We start from the raw sequence: 19,327 nt of genomic DNA on the forward strand, positions 1-19,327 counted from the left end.
GGAGCCCTGGGAGTGAGTGTCACATCTCAAAGGTGACAAATATTACACTTAGATTTAGGTCCCGGCGACTTGAAAAGCCGTTAACTGATTCTGAGTAATAGCCTCTGATAATTCAATTGCTAAATAGGATTTTAAAAGCCCCAAGGGATGTGTTGCTGAATGGGATCCAAAATGTTGCACCAGCTGCCAATCAGCTGAAAAATGGCCCCGGCTTCATCTCTTGATGAGCTCGGAGATGTGCGCTGGGCCATTTAAACCAAGGGAGCTACACGCTGCCTTCCTCCCAAGCTGAGACTTGAGAAGACCAAGTGGGCTTGGGACTCCATGAAATTTCATCAAACTGAAACATTTGATCATAATTAAAACCAGAAAAGGGAGAAAAATATCTCGCCCTCCCTCTCCCACCCACCAAGATGAAAATAAAATTCTCTGGGCTTATTTTAAATTTCCTTGTGCGGCAGGGGGTCTGGAGGAACGGAGGCTTTAGGAGGTGAAAAGCAGTTAGCTGTGAAAAGGATCTTCTTCCATCGAGTAAATTCAAGCCCCTACTGCTGGCAGGTTATGCACAAAGACCAGGGAGGGCAAGAAATCAAGAGCAGAGCTCGACGAGGGTGCATTTTAGACATGAAGCTCTTTGCATAGCTCCAGTCATCAGAGAAGTGATTAAAAAGGCTTTGGCTTGGCGCAGCAGAGAGTTTTGCTCCTTTAGACAAAGAGGAAGGCGAGTTGTCAGTGGGACAGATGAAGTGGCTTCCAGCAAATGATAGACCTCAGGGTGAGACCTTGCTGTCTGGCGGTGGCACCCAGCTCTCTGCTTGGCAATGAGAAACACAGACCTTGGGTGCTCGAAGTAGTCAAGGGAATGCAGAAGGGAATGATGGAGGAGGCTGGTGCAGAGCAAAGGTGCTGAGCTACCAGGAGCAACCAGCCCAGATGCCAAACCCAAGCAAGCCAAGGACTCTGAAGTCCCTGGTAGTTTTAAAGTTCCCCTCCTTTCCCCAAAATGCACTTTTGTAGGGAATTCAAGAGGCAGAAACCCTGCGGGGATGTGTGCTCTTCTCTCTGCACTCTTCTGGCCTCTGCAGACAAGACACTGCTGATCCATCTTGATGACAGCATTCCTGGCTTCTTATTGTAGAGATTGTGTGCCCCAAAATAAATGCCCATGAAATTGGGCAGGAAAGTGCTTTAAGAACCAAGTGCAAAGTATTCACTTCAACACAAAATGTAGGAACTGCCAGAACTCCTCCAGCCCAAGGTCTGTCCAGGTTGCCTCAGGAGAAGGTGCAAGGGCTCCAGAGTAGGAAGCTGATGGGGTTGGTATTTCCCCCTTCCCACCACACAAACACTAGCTGTCGTTCTGTGTAATAAGGCTGACCATAGCCCAAAGGCGTGAATCTTAATACTTAGTGCATTTTTTTATTGGCTATCAACCAGTGTAACCTTCTACCTTGGCCCAACACACAAATAACCAGTCCCTCTTGCAACCTTTCTGAAATCTTTGACCTCAGTGGTTTCTGGGCGATTAAGTCACACCATTTACTGGTGTAGGTTTTCTCCTCTTCTTATATTACTGAAAGGAGATTTTTATAGTCACATTTCATCTCGAGGTTACAGCAGTAGCCTGGGAATGGAGAATTTGGGGGTTTTATTCTTGCTGCAGACTTGGCCAAGTCCCATGCTCCTCCTGGTCGGATCCTTCTGGCCCTTTGGTGAAGGTGCTCCTCTGATTTTTCCATGGGTTTGAATATCACCAGCGCTGGCTCACAGCCCTCTCTGGAAAATAGAAAAAGTCTATTTTTGAAGAGGGTCTCTAGAGCCTCTTGTGAGAGTGGATGAGCAGGGGAAGCATCTCTATAGAAATCTTTGAGGGCTTTCTGCAAATATCACAGGGAAGAACTGGATTCAGACAAAAAGCTGCCTTCTTTTGTGAAATGGAAACAAAACCCACAACAACAGTTCAAGGTTTTCCTTGCTCTTTAGAAGAAGGGTAATGAAAGCTGAACCGAAGACTTTCTGACCTAATGTTCCTTCCTTTGTGCTGGTGCTTGTTCTGACCAGCTCCGAGCTGGCATCCTGGAGGGGGCCACCCCATGGGGCAGGAGGAGAGGGGGCTGCAGACCCCATGGCATCCCAGATTTCGTGCTGGATCTAACCCCCACAGCCACGAGGTGGGCTGAGCACCTGGAGGAGCGGCTCCGATGGGCTCCCTGCTCCAGGCGTCCCTGTCGGGGCCTCAGATAACCTCCCCCAAGTCTTTTAACCAGTGGCTGCATCTATTATTGAGTGGGGAGAGTGGTCTGCTGAGAACAGCTGCCCATGAAATATTTAAGTATTAAAATTTAGCTGAGAGCGTCAGTCAGGTTCAGTCATGCGTCCTCGGAGGCGAAACTAAGTGGAGCACACATCTTTGGAGGAGCGGCGCTGGATGGGCCGGCAGTAGCTTTCCTCTAATCCTGAATCATTTAAAAATCTTCAGGCTTTCTGGAGGAGAGGGAAACTCAGCTTTTTAAGCCTGTTTTCCCTGGGTTTTCTTGTTTCCAAGCTCGCTACGGCTGAGACAGGAATAACCTGATGATTTCTCTGCGTCGAGGCCGGGCTGGCAGAGGATGCTGAGCGCTCCATCTCTGCAGCTGCAGGTCCTTTCAGAGGGCTGGTGGGGAAACTTGGTAGTGAGATGGATTAACAGGATGGTCACTTCTCTGCCAAGTGCCTTCCCTACCCCAGAGGAGCCAAAGCATCCCCAGAGCCGCCTTGTTTGATGAGAAAGGAATCGTGAGAGTCAAAGAAATCTGCTCTGCTTCTCCAGAGCTTGGGCTGAAATGCAGAACTCTTTGGGTAGACTTGTTTGATTTCTAACTCGGATTTGCTGCCTGTGTTTATACCTGAATTTTCCTGCTTCCCTCTTGGTCTTGTCAGCTCTTTGGGGATGAAAGCACCGAGTAGAAATAGGTTCCCCATTTCAGCCAAAAGATCCCAGCTCTAAATAGGAGTAATTCATCTGAAGGATGCTGATTAATCCAGTGCTTCTTAGCTGGAATAACCCCAGCATGGATGTTGGTGGCACCCTGCAGCCTCACCAATTCCATGTATTCTTGACAACCCAGAGGCTGGATTGGGCACTGTTGGGGCTGCGTGGAGCCGTGGCCAAGGGGTGTTGGGTGATGGCCGAGAGTCAGGACAGAGCTGTGAAAACTGGTTCCATGGAGGGACGTTGAGAAGCAGCTCTGGTTTCTGCTGGTTGGAGCTGCATGGAGGGGCTGCACGTGGAGATGCTGTGGGTCTGCGTGTGACAGCTGGCAGGAGGCACCCACAGCACCTTGCTGTGGGTCTGGCTCTGGGAGGTCCTCTTCAGCCATGGAGCAGGGTTCCTGCAGGCTCCTGGTGCAGTCCCATGTCTTCTCCTCCATCCTCCGTGGGTTTCAGAGTGTTGCAATCCCTCCATGAGTGCCAGACCTCGCCCAGTAAATAGCCAAATAAATGTTCCTGTGATTGGGGTGGAAACATCCTGTGGCCACTTAGGAAAGAGTGAACTTTATTCCTTGTCAACATTTCTAATGGCACAACCCACCTCTGCAGCAGTGGGTAAATACAGCACACGTGGACCTTGTATTTATTCGGATTGGTGTTTCTGTGGCAGGAGAGGAGGTGAAGGATATTGTTGTGATGCTTTTCCAGCCTGGGAAAGAAAAATAAAATCAAATGTCCTGCTGTTTCTGGACCCTGCCAAGCAGGCCTGCGTTCTGGACACCAGAACATTTTTGGGCTGGGTAAATCATTCAGATGAGCGTGAGACTCCCCAGGGCTGCAGAAGACCTGTCTTGTCTTATTGGAGACGCCTTTCCTGGCTCAAAGTCACCAAAATTTCCCCCCTTCAAACTTTACGGCATTTCTTCTTGTTACGGGTTTGTTTCGGGCATTCTTGAGCTCGGTGGCAGATTTAAGAAGTTACAGACGTGTTAAATTCGGAAGGGGAGCTGGAAGGTGGGGAAGGAGGTGGCATCTCCCTACCCTTCCCCATCTGTAATTAGCTCATACTGCTCCCGTGGTGTTGGGGCTCAGAGGATGTGTTTTTCTGTCTCCTGAAGGAGCATGTCCAGTAGCTAATGAGACAAAAGCTGATTTCTAGGCAGCTACAGAAGAGTGTTAGTGGAGCAGTCACGGATGGGACATCCCTGAGGAGAAGCCATCCCTTCCAGTATTTATACAGCAGAAGCAACAAACCTGCAAGGGAGAGTTTTCATGGGCCCCATTTACAGCTGGAAAAGGGTGAATGAACTTTTGTGCCCCATTACGGCCTGAAAATGAGCCCAATTAGCCGATGTAAAGCGTTAATAGGTCTTTAACTGCTCAGAGGCAGGGACTATAAGGTCAGAGAGGGAACGCAGGGCTCCACACCCTCTGGCAGGTTGATGGCAGAGGATGGGGGAGAGCAGATTGCTCTGGTGCCTGCAAGGTTTATAGGGGAAACTGCTTCCCTTATTAGCGTTATATTTTTAGTACATTTGTTCCTTAATGATTTTTTCCCTTCCCTGACATCCAAGAATGGGGCTGGCTCCCCCCTCCCTTCCTGTGTCCAACCATGTTACTCCAGCAAAGAAGGTTCTTGAGCAGTTTCCTCCTCTCTCTTTAGCACCAGGGAGGTGATGGTGCTGATTTCCCGAACCCACTGAGGGTCCCGTGGCTCTAACCTGCAGCCTTGGTTGTTTTCTCCTCCCCAGGGTGGAACGAGCTCCTAATTGCCTCCTTCTCCCACCGCTCCATAGCTGTGAAAGACGGGATCCTCTTAGCCACCGGGCTCCACGTGCACCGGAACAGCGCGCACAGTGCTGGCGTCGGGGCCATCTTCGACAGGTGGGGAGAGGGAGGAGGGATGGATGGATAGATGGATGGATGGATGGACGAACAGATGCTGGGGAGCACATCTCAGGCCACCTTGGCCAGACATCCCCTTCTCTGTCTCTGTTCCCTGCGGTGCAACCTGCTTGAGGGGGCAGATGGAGATGTGGTGGCACCTGGGCTCGTGGTCAGAGGAGCCTGGGCTGCGGCGTGTCCATCCCATGGATGGAGACGTCGTGGTCCTTGCTGCAGGCAACAACATTAAATTCCTCCTCTCAAACCTGCACAAACCAACAGCCCCAAATATTGGGAGGGAGAAGGCTGCCCAGTGTGAATCAAAGCCTCCTTCATGGGGTCCAGATGCCTTCTAATGTTACGAGGAGGCCACTCCTTTATTTCTTTTCATCTTTAATTGGACCAAGACGTGATTTTATTTTCACAGTGAAAAAGCACCAAAAATACCCAGCAGGTTCCACATGCGGATCCCGAGGGCTCTTTAATCTCGTGCTTTGGGAAAATGTTTTAAAGCCAGACTTCCAGGGTGTGTGACCCACAGTGTGGCTCCAGACGCCGCTTAAGTGGTGGCTGATTTCTCTGCCCGAGACTCATCTCGAGGCGACTTAGTTGCAGCCAAATCACTTTTGCTTCTTTGCTTTGCGAGGAAATTGTGCTTCGGCCCTGGGTGACATCATTTGTTTCCTGTGAGGTCATAAGTGCAAGATCATGACTTCACTGCAGGATCTAACAGGAAAAACTGGGCAATCAATGGAAAGTATTTCAAGACCGGCACCTGCAGCAAGAGCAAAGGGAGTAATAAAAATTACCGGCAGAGGAAATTGCTTTTAGATACCTGTTGGGGTTTTTTTTATATTATTATTTTTTATTTTTAGGCAGCTTTCTCAGGTGCCAAAGCCAGTTTTTATCGTCTCTGTTGTACCTCACAGGAACTATTGATGTTCCTAATGAGCTATTTTTGATACAGGAGGAAAATGAGGGCATATCCTCAGCTGGTGTAAGTGAGTACTATCCCATGACTCTGACACCTGGGTGTTTTTTTCATTTCTTTTTAACGCTGACGCCTGTGATTTCTGTGTCCTTTGCAGAGTACTGACAGAACTCGTGTCAAAAATGCGAGACATGCAGATGGACAAGACAGAGCTAGGCTGCCTGCGAGCCATTGTCCTCTTCAACCCCGGTACGTGCTGTTACCTTCTCTCCTGTCCTCTCATGGCTGATGCTGCATCCTTTTTGGCTCCTTTTCATACCCACAAAGCTCCATTGCAAATAGCCGAGGGCACCCAACTCTTGAGGATGTGGCAAGAAGGAAGAGACAAGAATGAAAGTCAAATGAAGTGCTACCTGTGCATCTGCCACCTTAGAAGCATGTCCATCCTTAGAAGGATGGATCTGGATCCAAGCCCAGGGTGTTTTCCCCTTTGCAGGGGTGTTTTCCCCTTTGCAGAAGGCAACACAGTTTTATGGTCCAAAATATTCTCCAGGCAGGGCCCAGCCTTGGCCGGGACTTGGCTGTGATCGTCCGAGGAGGTGGCGATGCTGCTTTTGGATGGGCTGAGTTTTCTGCTGGGCTTGAGGGGCTTTGGCTTGATCAACATTACACAGTCCTCCTGTTTCCAGTTTTACAGCAGCTCTGTAGAAAGGAAGTTCTGCTGCTTGGGGGAGTTGTCCCTGAGTAGGAGCAAAAATGAATCTCGATATCCTTCGAGACAAAAGTATGGATTAGAGCAAAGTTAGAGCATGGACGTTATTGCCCTCTCTTTCCTGCTCTCAACATCCAAGGGCGTTTATTGACTGCATTTCTGGAAAATCCCGTTGCAGAGCCTGCCGAGGGTGAAAGGCATGAAACGTGCTCATAAAATACACAAGAACTTTCTTTTTCGTCCGCAGCTTGCTTAGTTTTACAGACTCCAGGAGGCTGCTCGCTTTTCCCTCTTGGCCCCAGCTGCCCAAGAGAAGAAGAAGAAGAAGGTTGAAGGCCAGGGGTTGTCTCTGGTGTTTCGGGGAGCAAAATCCGGGCGATGGGCTGCCAGCCTGCACATACAGCTCTGGTGGGGGGGTTCCCTCAATTTTAGAGGGGTTCAATCCAGAGCAAAAGCAGATGGGATCTGAGGACAGACCTCCACATCTGCAGCCACCCTTTCCCCTCCCTGCCCTCCCAGGAGCATGCTTTGTGCCCAGGCACAGCTCTTTCGCTGGCCTTTCCCACCGAACCCAGGCCAGGGCATTTCAGCAGGGTTTATTGCTGTTTCTTGGGTTTGTTTTTCTGCTTGACTTTTTTTTTTGTGTGTGTCTTTATTTTTTTTTTCCCCCTTGTAATCACCAGTAATTTATTGTCTGTAATTTGGGATTAGCCGTATATGGTAAAAGAAGGGGAATCTGGAGAGGTTCCCGTGGTGCTTGTGCTTGGGGATATCGATTGCTTGACTGTCCCTTTCACCCGACTAAAAACAGATTCTTGCTGCTTCGTGGGGGGACCTGCCAGAGTGGGGGCTTCTTGTTCAGCCCTGCCACGGTGCTTCGTGCTGGAGGGAGAAGGTCCACAAGCCCAGGACTTGAGGGGGACTTAAACCCTCTCCATGAGGGTCTGTGACCACTGGAATAAACCAAAACGGTTGGGGATGGGGTATGAGGTGGAGTAAACCAGATTTGTAGCTACAGGACAAACCTTTCAGGGTTTAAACACTCCCCAGGAGGTGTTAGATGCCCCCAAATTCCTGGGGTTCAGACCCCGCATCCACACTGGGCCCTCATCTGGTGGTGCCGGGAGGGATGGAGAGGTCCGGGGGGGTGACCAGGGGGGCTCCTTGCCTACTTGGAAAGCCTGGAGGTTTTTTTGGCTGATGGTCCTTCCATTGCCTTCCAGACTCGAAAGGTCTCTCCAACCCGGCTGAGGTGGAGGCGTTACGGGAGAAGGTGTACGCGTCGCTAGAGGCATACTGCAAACACAAATACCCCGACCAGCCCGGGAGGTGAGTTGCTGGCCGTGTCCTGTGTCCCCCCCACAGCCTTGTACCCCTGTAAATCCCCCTGCAAAGGGTCCTGCAGCTCTCAGCGGGGTGTGAGTGCCCTCCTTGGGGTCACTGCAGCTCGTGGGTGGCTGGGTCCTTCCCATTTCGGGCTCTCTCTTCCCGTTGTCCTTTGGCAGCGAGCAGTTGTCTGTAGAGAAAACCACTCATTTCTACCTTCTTCAGCCACGAGTGTCCTTAGCAAAGCCCTTCCCTGTGAAGTGCAAAGTGGTCTTTATTCCCCAGCAGCCAGGACAAGGTCGGGCAGTCCCGGTGCTGCCCAGACCCGAGGAGCCCTGGCTCCTGCGGCCGCGGGACGAGCACGTGGAGGGGGAAGGGGTATCGTTTCCCTTTTGGCAACCACGGAGAGCAAACCACAGCGAAAATAAGACGCACACGGAGTTAATTTTCAGTGGCAGATGAGCATCATTGCCGGGAAGTGAAAGCCTCAATTGATGCTCTTTTTCTTCCCTCCCCACCTCCCCCAATCCAGCTGGGAATGGGAGGGGGAATTAGGAATGCTTTCCTGGACCGCTCTGGAGCTGAGTGGGCGCATTTTCCCAGTTACAGCCTGAAGTTGGCAACTGCCAGTTAAGTTACTGACAGTCATTTGAGAAACCAAGCAAAAAGCACTGGAAAGTGCTGGTGGTGCGTATCGCTGCTGAACCGTGAATATTGGGAAAAACAGCCCAGGCAACTGGGATTTGCATCTCACCTGCATTCCCGGTCTTGCGTGTCTGGATGGTTGAAGGGGAAAAAAAAAAAAAGGGATGCTCTTAAAGCAATGAATGCAGTGGGCAGATCACGCCCTTGGAAGCAATCTTGGACTTTTTTTTTCCCCCCGTTTGGGTGTCGATGTGCTGGCAAATGAAAAAAGACACGTTGTAAAGAGGCTTCTTGGATGTTCCTGGTTGGCTTGTGGCGGGGCGTTAGGATGAAGGTACCGTTGGGTGTGTGGGACTTCGTGGTGAGGAGGGAAGTGAGGGATGCGCAGAGCAGGGGTGGTTACCTCCCCTCCTCAGGGTGGTTTGTTTGGACCCCAGGCTCCAAGAAGAGTTATTAAATCACAGTTCCAAAGGGAAGCCAGACCCAGACCCTGGACTGTGGCTGTTGTGGTGTTTCGGAAGAGCTCTGCCTCCCCTGGGACTCACGGGGAGCAGCCAGCTGTACCTGGCACAAGGATTGCTGCCTTGGGAATGCTGCCCAGCTCTTCTCCTGGGTTATTCCCCTGGTGGGATGAACTCTTTGCTTCCCACAAAGCGTCCAGTGTCCGCAGCCAAGGCTGGGACAGGGCTGGGCAGGGGGCTGCCATGGGGACAGCCCCTCTCTTCATCGACCGCAACACCGCTGTGCATGACTGAGCAGGGTCACTGAGCCACCAGCCAAAATCAGTTCCCCAGGGCTCTACCTCCATCATCAGCCACGTGTAAAGGAGCGTTTTAGGTCCCGGAGCTGCAGCGAGGGCTCTGGAGTTTGATCTCTCACTGGCTTTGAATGACATTGGGCTGGAGACCTCTTTGTGTGATCCTCACACCCTTCTTGGGTGACCTTAAAGGTTTTTGCACGCTTAGGGCTGTCCTGAGAGGCGTTACTGAGCATTGCTGGCCTTGCTGCCCCTCTCGTAGGGTGCAGGGCGATGGTGGAATAAGCCCAGGTGGCTCGGGAGGGTTAACTCGTGGGCCGGGAGTCCGGAGTTGCACAAGAGCTAAATGAAGCTCTCAAGAGCTCTCTCTCTCTCTCCATCCTCCTGGTCTCATGGCACAATGTGATCATCATCTGGGGCTGGAAACAAGTTCTTCCTGTGGTTGTTGAGCAAACGCCCGGTCGCGCCGGCGGCGGGTGCCCTCCCCTGCTCCAGGCTGTGGCGAGCCCTTGGCTTCCCCACCACTGCGGATGCCCTTGGGTGCCGTGACTTCAGCCCCGTCCCCAGCCATCGAGAGCTCTCGAGCACCATCTGAACACCAAAAGGGAACTTCTCTGCCACAGCGGGTCGGAGGGAGGCATTCCTAGGAAAAACCCAGCCCTTCTCCCCCCAGACACCAGCCCTGGCTCCTCGGAGGGAGGGCACAGTGTGTACGTGACACCGAGCAGCCTCTTCTCCCCCGACACCAGCCCCGGCTCCTCGGCAGGGAGGGCACAGTGTGTACGTGACACCGAGCAGCCGCAGGGAATCGGGGCTATTTTCTTCCCCCCCCTCCCCTTCTCCTCCCCCCCCGCCAGCCACGGCGCTGGCATGTTGTGCTGCGGGCTGGTTATCTCACAGTTAAACGTATCCGAGGGCTGGAGCCATCATCTGGTTTGGTTTAAAGTGAAACTTCCTGAATGGGATGGTAGGACTGATTTGTTTTTCCTGGCTCTGCTCCCACCGTTCTCGCCAGCTCAGCAAAAAAAAAAAAAAAAAAAAAAAAAAAGAAAAAGAAAGAAATAGAGAGAGAGAGAAGAAGTGTGCGTGCATGTATAATATCTGTATGTTTGTGCATGTCTCTCTTTCGATGTGTGGGTTTTCTGGAGAGTCCCCTTCTCCCCGCGCTGGTTCCGGCCTTTGCTTATGTTGAAGCTCTGATTGTGCAGCAGAAAAAACAAATAAATGAGCTCCCGGCTGTTAAAGGGCCTTTTCCCCCTTTTGAGAGTGGGGAGGTGACATCCCACAGCACCTAGGGTTGCTGCCTGCACCCTCAGGACATGGGCGGGCAGGTTGGGGACATCCTGGGTGGCACCGAGGGATGCTCTGAGCACCCTTGGAGGAACCTCCTGCTGAACCTCGGAGTCCAACACAGCAGCCTTTCCCCAGCATCACCATCTCCTTCCTCCCAGCTGGGTCCTGCAGCCCCGTCGGCTCTCCCCAGCCCCCCTGGCTCTCCCCTGCCCGGCTGCACACCCCTCCTGCCCCTCGGCTCTCACTGGCGTCGAGGGTGCAACCTGACGAGCGTCGGAGAAAGGGCTTTTGTTGGGCTGGGGCGGGGAGAAGGGGAGCCCCCCGTGTCCCGGCTGCTTTGCAGCGCTCTTTCCAGCTTGTGCATCAAAGCCCTTGTCTCCTTCCATTGGCTTCACCCCCCCGAGGTGCCTCCAGCCCGGCTGTCAGCCGCGTTTCTGCCGCACCAGCAGGCCCCAGGGCTCTGCAGAGGAGTGATGGCTGGTGGAGCTGCCTGTGAGGTGCCTGGAGCCCTGAGGGAAGGGGCACGGCCGAGCTAAATCCCAGCTAACCCCACTCAGCCTCTCCTCCATCCCCTCCCCGGCTGCTGGTCCTTTTCCCTGACCGAAGATGGAGCTTCTGAAGCTCCTTGCACCACTGTCTGGGACCAGGCTGGCCCCACGGTGCCATATCCCCATGGCTGCGGTGTGGGGACCCCAGCAGCATCTCGGGGTGCTCCCTGTATAGTAACACACAGAGGTGACACAGATGCACGGAGCCAGTGGTGCACCCCACTCCAGGGATGGCCTTTCATTTCTTATCTGACTCTTCCAGCTCAGCTATCAGCAGATGCTTGTTGTGAATTGTCACCCTGGCTGCCTGATCTTCAGGGCTGGGGACATAATTAATGATTTCTCTGCACAGCTCTGGGTGTAGCCCCATGCCTTGGGTAGCAGAAGATGTTGTGTTTGACTTCCACTCATATATGAGAAACAACTTTTTCACAGTGACGGTGGCAGAGCCCTGGAACAGGCTGCCCAGGGAGGGTGTGGAGTCCCCTTCTCTGGAGATTTTCAAGACCTGCCTGGATGCTCCTGAGTAACATGCTCTGACAAGCTCTGGGTGGTCCTGCTTCAGCAGGGGAGTTGGACTAGATGATCTCTATGGCCCCTTCCAACTCGAAAAATTCAGTGACTCCTGAGGGGGAGCACCCCCCTGAGCTTGAGGGTTGGGGTGGAAACAAGGGGGCTGCGGTGGGATGGATGTCTGACCATGTGATGTCTCCTGCCCCCAGGTTCGCAAAGCTCCTGCTCCGCCTCCCAGCCCTCCGGTCCATCGGCCTGAAATGCCTGGAGCACCTCTTCTTCTTCAAGCTAATAGGCGACACGCCGATCGACACCTTCTTGATGGAAATGCTGGAAGCGCCCCATCAAATGACTTAAAAGAGAACTGCTGCTGGGTCAGTCCCTCGCCCGGCCTGGGGGGGGGTCTGGGGGGGACCCCTTCCTCCGCTTTCCTCCCCCAGCCCGTCCTTCCCTCCTCTCCCCAGCGCTGGAGGCACCGTCTGAGCCGGGGCGAGCCCCTGCCGTCCCTCGCCTCCTTGTTGCCTTCACCCTTCTCCGTGGTTTTTTTGCTGTCACTGCTGCGTCTCGAGACCTGCTCGCTGGTTCCCTGCGCTAGATGTAGAGAAGTTGGAAGCGGAGAGAGCTTGTCACCTGCCACCCACCACCCCAGCTGGCATCCCCCCACCCCAGCTCCCCCCCCCTCGCCGTGCCATGAGTTTTGGGGTGAGCCACCAGACGGGCTTGGCATCACCCCACGTGCGTGTCGCAGCCGGCGGCGATTCCCATGGGGAAGGAGTGGGGATGGGGATAGGGCCGGGGAGGGGTCCCAGCCCTTTTGGGGGGCAGTGGGGTTTGGATGAGCTGATGGGGAGTGGTTGAACTCACCGGATCGCAGCTGGCTATTTTCAGAGGATGGAGTTTTTGAAAAAAAAAAAAAAAAAAAAAAAAAAGAAAGAAGAAAAAAAAAAAAAAAAAAAAGGAATTCTATTTTTGGTTTCTAACTATTATTAGTAGTCTCGGTAGTTACTTCGCGGAGGGAGAGGCGGCCCGGCCCATGCCCTGCCAATGAGTCACCCGGGGCTGTGCAGAGCCTTCTCCTTTCAATTAAAAGCAGAGGATTTGGGACTGAGCTCTATTCTCCCCCCTCAAATAACAAAGCAACTGGGGGCGTGGGGGAGCCTCTGTGCAGAGGGTCCCGTGGGTGGCAGCACCTGAAATATCCCTTCTTGCCATCCTGGAGAGGAATGGGGCATCGCTGCTCCTCCTGAAGATGCCTCTGTGCTTGGTGTGGAGCTGCCTGTGCGGACATGAGCCAGCTGGAGCACTTGCTTTAAGGCTGCCAGGGCCTTGATATCACCCTTCCCCAGCTCACGGGGTCTTGCCAGACCCCTGCCCTCAGCCCTGTGCCCAGCATCCCAGCACGGCCCCACTGGTGAGACTGGGTCCAGCCTGTCCTGCCGGACCCACGCTTTATTTCAAGGGCTGTCGCCTCGGAGCAGCAGGAGATGTCGTGCTGGCAATGGCTCCTTCTCAGTGGTTTTGGTCCTGACCTGGTTCAGTGAGGTTGGAGGGGCATTTCCAGCTGGTGGGGTGGGCTTGGCACAACACCCCCTCCGTGCCCCAGCAGCCCTGGGTTCCATAGGCATGTCCCCGTGGCCACCAAGCCCTCGGCTCGCACGGGGGTTTGGACTTGCCCAAGAGGCTGCTCCTGTTGATTCAGCAGCTGCCGTGGAAAACATGGCGAGGCAACAATTAGTGGGAGTGCTTGGCCAAGCTGGTGATTGCGGCTGTTAATTAGTGGTGAAGCAAGAACAGGGCTCCCCCTGCCCTGAATCTCCCCCGTCGGGCAGGGACGGAGGGGTGAGAGGTGGGGGACGTGGGGAGAGCGCCCATCCCCGGCCCCTCCGGGATGCTGAGAGCACCAAAAGCACCTTGGGTTTTGCACGGTCCTTTCCTTGAGCCTTGATGTGACAGGAGGGGAGATGGACGGGATGTTGGGGATTAGGGACACGGTCTCAGGAACATGCCCCCACCCCACAGGAGAGGATCCCCCAGCCAGGGAGTGTTTCCCCTTCATCTCCCCATTTCACCTTCATCAGGAGTCTCCAGAGCCCCATGGAAAAAATGAGTTAGAGGGGAAAAAAAATGCAGAGCAAGCATGAGGGGTGTTGGGGAGGGTCTTGTCCCCACTTGGCAGGATGGACTGTCCCGATGGCACCATGGGGTGGGTGTTTAGAGCCAAGAACGAGGTGCCTGCGCTTGGCCGAGGACCAAGGGCTTCCCCACCGCTTTCATGTCTTCTCTGCTTTGGAGTGGCCAAGTACTAGGTCCCAAAGGTAACTTTTTTTCACCCCCTGGATTGTAGCTGGCTCTTCAAACACCTCCTTTGTGCCTGGAGGGCGGGATGGAGCGATGCCCACCAGCTCCCACCTCTGTTTTTGAGGGGACGTGGCTGTCACCTCCTGCCTGTCATCATCCTGCCTGGCAGCTCGAGTCCCCGGCTCCATCCCCTGCCGTTAACCAGCCCATCTCATTGCTAAATAAATACTCAGGATTTCAGGTCATAACTTTCCCTTAGGCTGGCCTGAAGTGGCAAATCCACAGAGGCAGGGAAAGTGTTTTGGCTGTGTTTCTCCAGCAGCCTGCATGCCGCCGAAAATATTATTAAACAGCTTCACCCTGCAAGATTTTGCCAAGAAAACTAGGCAAGAGAAATGAAATATGTAAAGGGTGCCAGTAAACACGAGCAGGCTGTTCCTTGCCAGCGTAAGGCTGCCGCAGCCCCGCAGGGGGCTTGCAGGGAGGTGTTAGCCCCCAGCCAGCCGCCTCGGAGCTCAGCCCCCAGCCAAACCAGCCCCCAGGGCAACCCCCAGCCCCAAACCAGCCCCCAGCCTGGCTCTTGCTGGTGGGAAAGAGCCTGGAGCTCGCTTTCTGGAGAGGATGAGGGTGCTTTGTGAAAGAGGCGGTGGATATTGCACTAGGATAAACCCGACGTACTTCTCTGTTGGGTGGAATCACTTTTTTTCCCCCGATTGATGGCTTGGAAGGGGCTGTTTGGTGCTGGTGCTGAGCTGTTGGTGGCTTGTGAGGCTGTGCTCTGGCCAGCTACAGCCCTGGGCACTGCTGAGCTGCAGAGAAGGAGCTGCCATGCCATCCCATCCTATGCCACCCTATCCCATCCCACCCCATCCTTTCCCATGCCATTCCATCCCACCCTACCCCATCCTTTCCCATCTCATCCTACCCCATCCTTTCCCATGCCATGCCATGCCATGCCATGCCATTGAGCTGCAGAGAAGGAGCTGCCATGCCATCCCATGCCATCCCATCCTTTCCCATATCATGCCATCCCATCCTATGGCACCCTAGCCCATCCCACCCCACCCCATCCGGGCTGCAGAGCAGGAGCTGCCATCCCATCCCATCCTATCCCATCCCATCCCATCCCATCCCGTCCCGTCCCGTCCCGTCCCATCCTGTCCCATGCTTTGCCATCCCATCCTATGCCACCCTATCCCATCCCACCCCATCCTTTCCCATGCCATTCCATCCCACCCTACCCCATCCTTTCCCATCTCATCCTACCCCATCCCATCCCATCCCAGTTAAGTTTTGACCCGATAAAAATACACCACCATGAGCAAGGGGGTGTCCTCAGCAAAGGGCAAGGCTCTGCAGGCCCAGGGCTCTTGGTCAGGATATGCGTCTCCATGCCTCAGTTTCCCTCCTGGAGCAGCTCACGGCCACAATTCATGCCCCAGGATGAGGAGGGTTTTGGGGAAAGGCTGAGCATCGTCCTGGGCTTTTTGTTTTCAGCCGGTGTCAATGGACCCCCCCACATTGCTGTAACTCAACGTGACTCTCTTGCCTTCAGCAGAGCTCTTTGATCGCCCCCGGCAGCCACACTGGGCATTTTGGGTTGTCAGCAGGTTCTGAATGTGTGTGACCAACCCCCAGAGCTGGGACCCGAGCCCACCCCATGTCCCCCCTCTCCAGCATCACCAGCCCAGCCCTCCCCATCAGAAGGAAAAGCTTTTGTGCATCCGGTAACATCTGCCACAGCAGCCTTAAAGCAACGTGCTTTTGCATGAGTTTGAGTCTTTCATTTGTATTCTTTTTTCACTTTGGGCTTTTTTTTTTTTTTTTTTTTTTCGTTCCCGCAGGTCTGTTTTACTGTGAAATCACTACCGTATATTATTATTCACTTAAAAAAAAAAGGAAAAAAAAAATTAAAAAAATAATTATAAATATACTACATGCTTGTTTGAAGAGGTGATACATGGGTAAAAGAAAAAAAAAGGCACATTATTCGCTAGAGAGGTAGGACTTTCATTTAACCAGATCTTAGTACTCTTGCAAAAAATCTGGTTTGATTAAGGTGATCTATTTTTTAATTTTATTTTTTTTTTTTAAATTCCTTTTTTTTTGTTGGTGGGACAATCTTTAATTTTCTAAAGATAGCACAAACATCAGCTTTTCAGCCACCCGCCTGCCGCCCTGGATGTTCCTCGCTGCCTTCTCGCGTGTTTCCACCGAGCCCTGACCCAAACCCAGCCCCATCCAGGATGTCCACGGGCCACCCCGGGGAGGATGCTCAACCTCCCTGAGATCCATCAGCACCCAAGGGCTGAGCCCCGATGCCGGGTGGGACCCGAGGAATGGACTTAACGGGCAAAGGACCATCATCTCCACACCACCCGTGGGTGGAAGAAGCCCCACACTGATCCCCCCACCCCCCCAAGCTCACCAGCAGCTTCTCTGCACTTTGGACCTGGCTTTCCCACCCCCCCCTCAAAATCCTGGCTGCCCACCCTGCCCCGCAGCCCCCCGGGGTTGGGGGGGAGCCGTGGTGTTTCTGGCTGGGCTCAGCCCCTGGTCGGACGAAGGGGTTGGAGATGGTGGGACCGTGGCTCAAGAGCTGATGCTGTCCCCATCAGTGACGACGTGCATGATCTGGTTTAAGTTGATACATATGTGCGTGTGTATACATGTATGTACTGTAGATATATACACTGTATAAATATCCTCACTCACATATACATATATTATAACCGTAGCAATTACAGACTTTTTGTGGGTTGTTTTTTTTTTGTTTGTTTTAAGTCAATTCTTTTTTCCTATTTTTTTTTTCTTGCTTTGTTTTTTTTTTTTTTTTTTTTTTTTGCTTCATGTAAGCGAGTACATTGTATCTGAAGCCCTTTCCGAATTGGCAGATGCCAAATCTGGATCTTTATTCCTCGAGACAAAGGAAATGCATCTATTTTAAGATGCCTTTTTGTTTTTTGTTTTCTTCTTTTTTTTTTTTGGTTTTTGTTTTGTTTTGTTTTTCTTTTGAGCAGCAGGTGGTTTTGAGTAAAAATAGCTTTAGCAGTTCCCAATACTTAGTGATGGATGCCTTGGCTATGGGACGCATAGCTAAAAAATAAAATACGTTAAAATTTAGAATGACAAAAAAAAAAAAGATAAAAGATAAGGAAAAATATCTAAAGCATCAATAAAGTTAAAATCTATTTTTGTACAAATGTAATTTTATCCCTTACATATTCTTGGATATTTTCTTTCTGGACTGTTTTGTTTCCTCTGCAGAGATTGTTATAAACTCTCTCTATTTTTCTCTCTTTCTCTCTCTCTCTCTTTCTCTCTGTAAATGTTCAACCTTTAGGGACAGGGATCTGGAGAAGAGGGAGAAACTTTTGACCGTGTTTTAAAGGCTTTATATGAAATCTCTTTTGAAATAATTTTTTTGAATGAACTTTTTATTTTTTTCCCCCACTTCCAAAATCTTTTTCGGGGAGGGTTAACAGCAATGAAATAATGTTTGATTTTCAGTAAATGCCAGATGCCTTTCACGACTTCAGGTTTAGGGGCATTTTCTGACCATCTCTACACTGAATTTATCAAGCTCATGATGATAAATGCATGTTGTCATAATCTTCCTCTGTCACAGTGCACTGCTGCCCTAACAGCATCCACTCTTGTAAAACAGAGCTGCAATCAAAAAGTTCAAAATTAATAGCTGTGAAATCTCGAGCACTCATAAGCATGTGTTTTTATCACTTCCATGCTGTGCGGAGCGGGTCCTCTTGTTATTTATTATTTGTGACAGTGAACAATTCCCACTTGCTTTGGTGAAAAAGAGTGAGGAGCTGTTTGCATAACTAGCAAGGTGAAAAAAAAAAAAAAAAGAAAAAGAAAAAAAGAAAAAGAAAAAGAAAAAAGGATAAAAAAAATAAGAAAATATATGAGCATTTTAAAATATAACCCAGTCCACGTCCTCTTTTGTTCTTCACTGGTATGTCGCAAGTTATTCCTTCAGGTCTGCTCATGGAGGGTCTGTTCCCATTGGGGGGGTCCCCATTGCCCCAGAGGGTCCCTGTACTCAGGACCATCCCTCCTGGTCACGGTGGGGCTGAGTGTGAGTAAATCCAGCCCAGCTGGAGGTGAGGAGCAAGGGCAGAACTTGGGGGGGGACATGGGGGGAATGGACACGGGACCCCACAGCTCAGCAGAAGAGACTTTTTCCCTCAGGAACTTCCCATGAATGAATGTTCAGATCCCTGGGATGTCTCCAGCTCACCGTCACCCCCCCAGTGTCCCCCTCCTCCTTGACTTGGTCCAAACATGGGACAAGTTGCCGTTGTGGCCACCTGGGCTGCCAGGTTGCCAAACCCTGTTAGTGGGGGGAAACATGCCAGGAGGGTGCCTGCAGATCACCCTGGCCTTTCCCTGTGTGGGTGGCAGTGGGGTGACAGAAGCCACCCTGGGCGCATGGCAGGGCTGTGGGCAGGAATGTCCCTGTGCCATCACGGCACCGGGCAAAACCCTCCCAGCCCTGCCTGGGGGCTCAGCTTTAGGGGGTGCCCCTGATGCAGGGCATGTCCTGCGAGCATGGGGGTCATGGAGGCTGAGCACCACCTTGGTGATGAGGGGTGACAACGGGTTGTTTTCCAGCCCCCATCCCTCCTGGAGTCACCTCGGTGCCCGGGGAGCGGGAGCATCACACAAGGGAGGTGCTGGAGCCCCGGTGAACGGGAGCCGTTAGTGCTGGCCTGAGCTTAACCTGAATTTGTTGCCAGGTACAAACAAGATTGAACTTGCTCTTGGGTTTAAGAGCGGAGATAAATCCTCCCCCGAAGGCTGCAGAGCCGGTCAGATGGAGAAGGAAAATAAGAGTTTCAATTTGGTTAGTGACGATCCGTGTGTTTCTAACTTGGCCGCAATATTTTTTCATTTGGGAAGCGCTGGGAGGCAGCTTGGGGAGGGCAGGGGAAGGGGAACGGGGGGTGATCTGCCCTGGCAGCAACCTGCTGGTCCCCCTCCCCACCCCCGGAGCAGCAGGTGGTTTTGAGTAAAAATAGCTTTAGCAGTTCCCAATACTTAGTGATGGATGCCTTGGCTATGGGACGCATAGCTAAAAAATAAAATACGTTAAAATTTAGAATGACAAAAAAAAAAAAAGATAAAAGATAAGGAAAAATATCTAAAGCATCAATAAAGTTAAAATCTATTTTTGTACAAATGTAATTTTATCCCTTACATATTCTTGGATATTTTCTTTCTGGACTGTTTTGTTTCCTCTGCAGAGATTGTTATAAACTCTCTCTATTTTTCTCTCTTTCTCTCTCTCTCTCTTTCTCTCTGTAAATGTTCAACCTTTAGGGACAGGGATCTGGAGAAGAGGGAGAAACTTTTGACCGTGTTTTAAAGGCTTTATATGAAATCTCTTTTGAAATAATTTTTTTGAATGAACTTTTTATTTTTTTCCCCCA

The 19,327-nt window shown here is 51.8% G+C and overlaps 1 protein-coding gene and 1 long non-coding RNA gene across 2 annotated transcripts in view; both read left to right on the forward strand.

The window, feature by feature from the left end:
- Positions 1-12,376, forward strand: part of RXRA (retinoid X receptor alpha) — an 80,585-nt gene extending 68,209 nt beyond the window's left edge. The window contains exon 10 of the mRNA XM_014942777.1: positions 11,789-12,376. Within this exon, the coding sequence (XP_014798263.1) occupies positions 11,789-11,936 (148 nt within the window). The 3' untranslated portion in view covers positions 11,937-12,376. The remainder of the gene's footprint in view (positions 1-11,788) is intronic.
- Positions 12,377-15,800: 3,424 nt separating this feature from the next.
- On the forward strand, positions 15,801-19,016 carry LOC106888526. Its single transcript, XR_001412121.1, has 2 exons — positions 15,801-16,900; positions 18,897-19,016. It is a non-coding gene; the product is annotated as an uncharacterized LOC106888526 (long non-coding RNA).
- The last annotated feature ends 311 nt before the right edge of the window (positions 19,017-19,327 follow it).

Source organism: Calidris pugnax, unplaced genomic scaffold (assembly GCF_001431845.1).
Source record: "Calidris pugnax isolate Ruff unplaced genomic scaffold, ASM143184v1 scaffold102, whole genome shotgun sequence".
Lineage (NCBI taxonomy): Eukaryota > Metazoa > Chordata > Aves > Charadriiformes > Scolopacidae > Calidris > Calidris pugnax.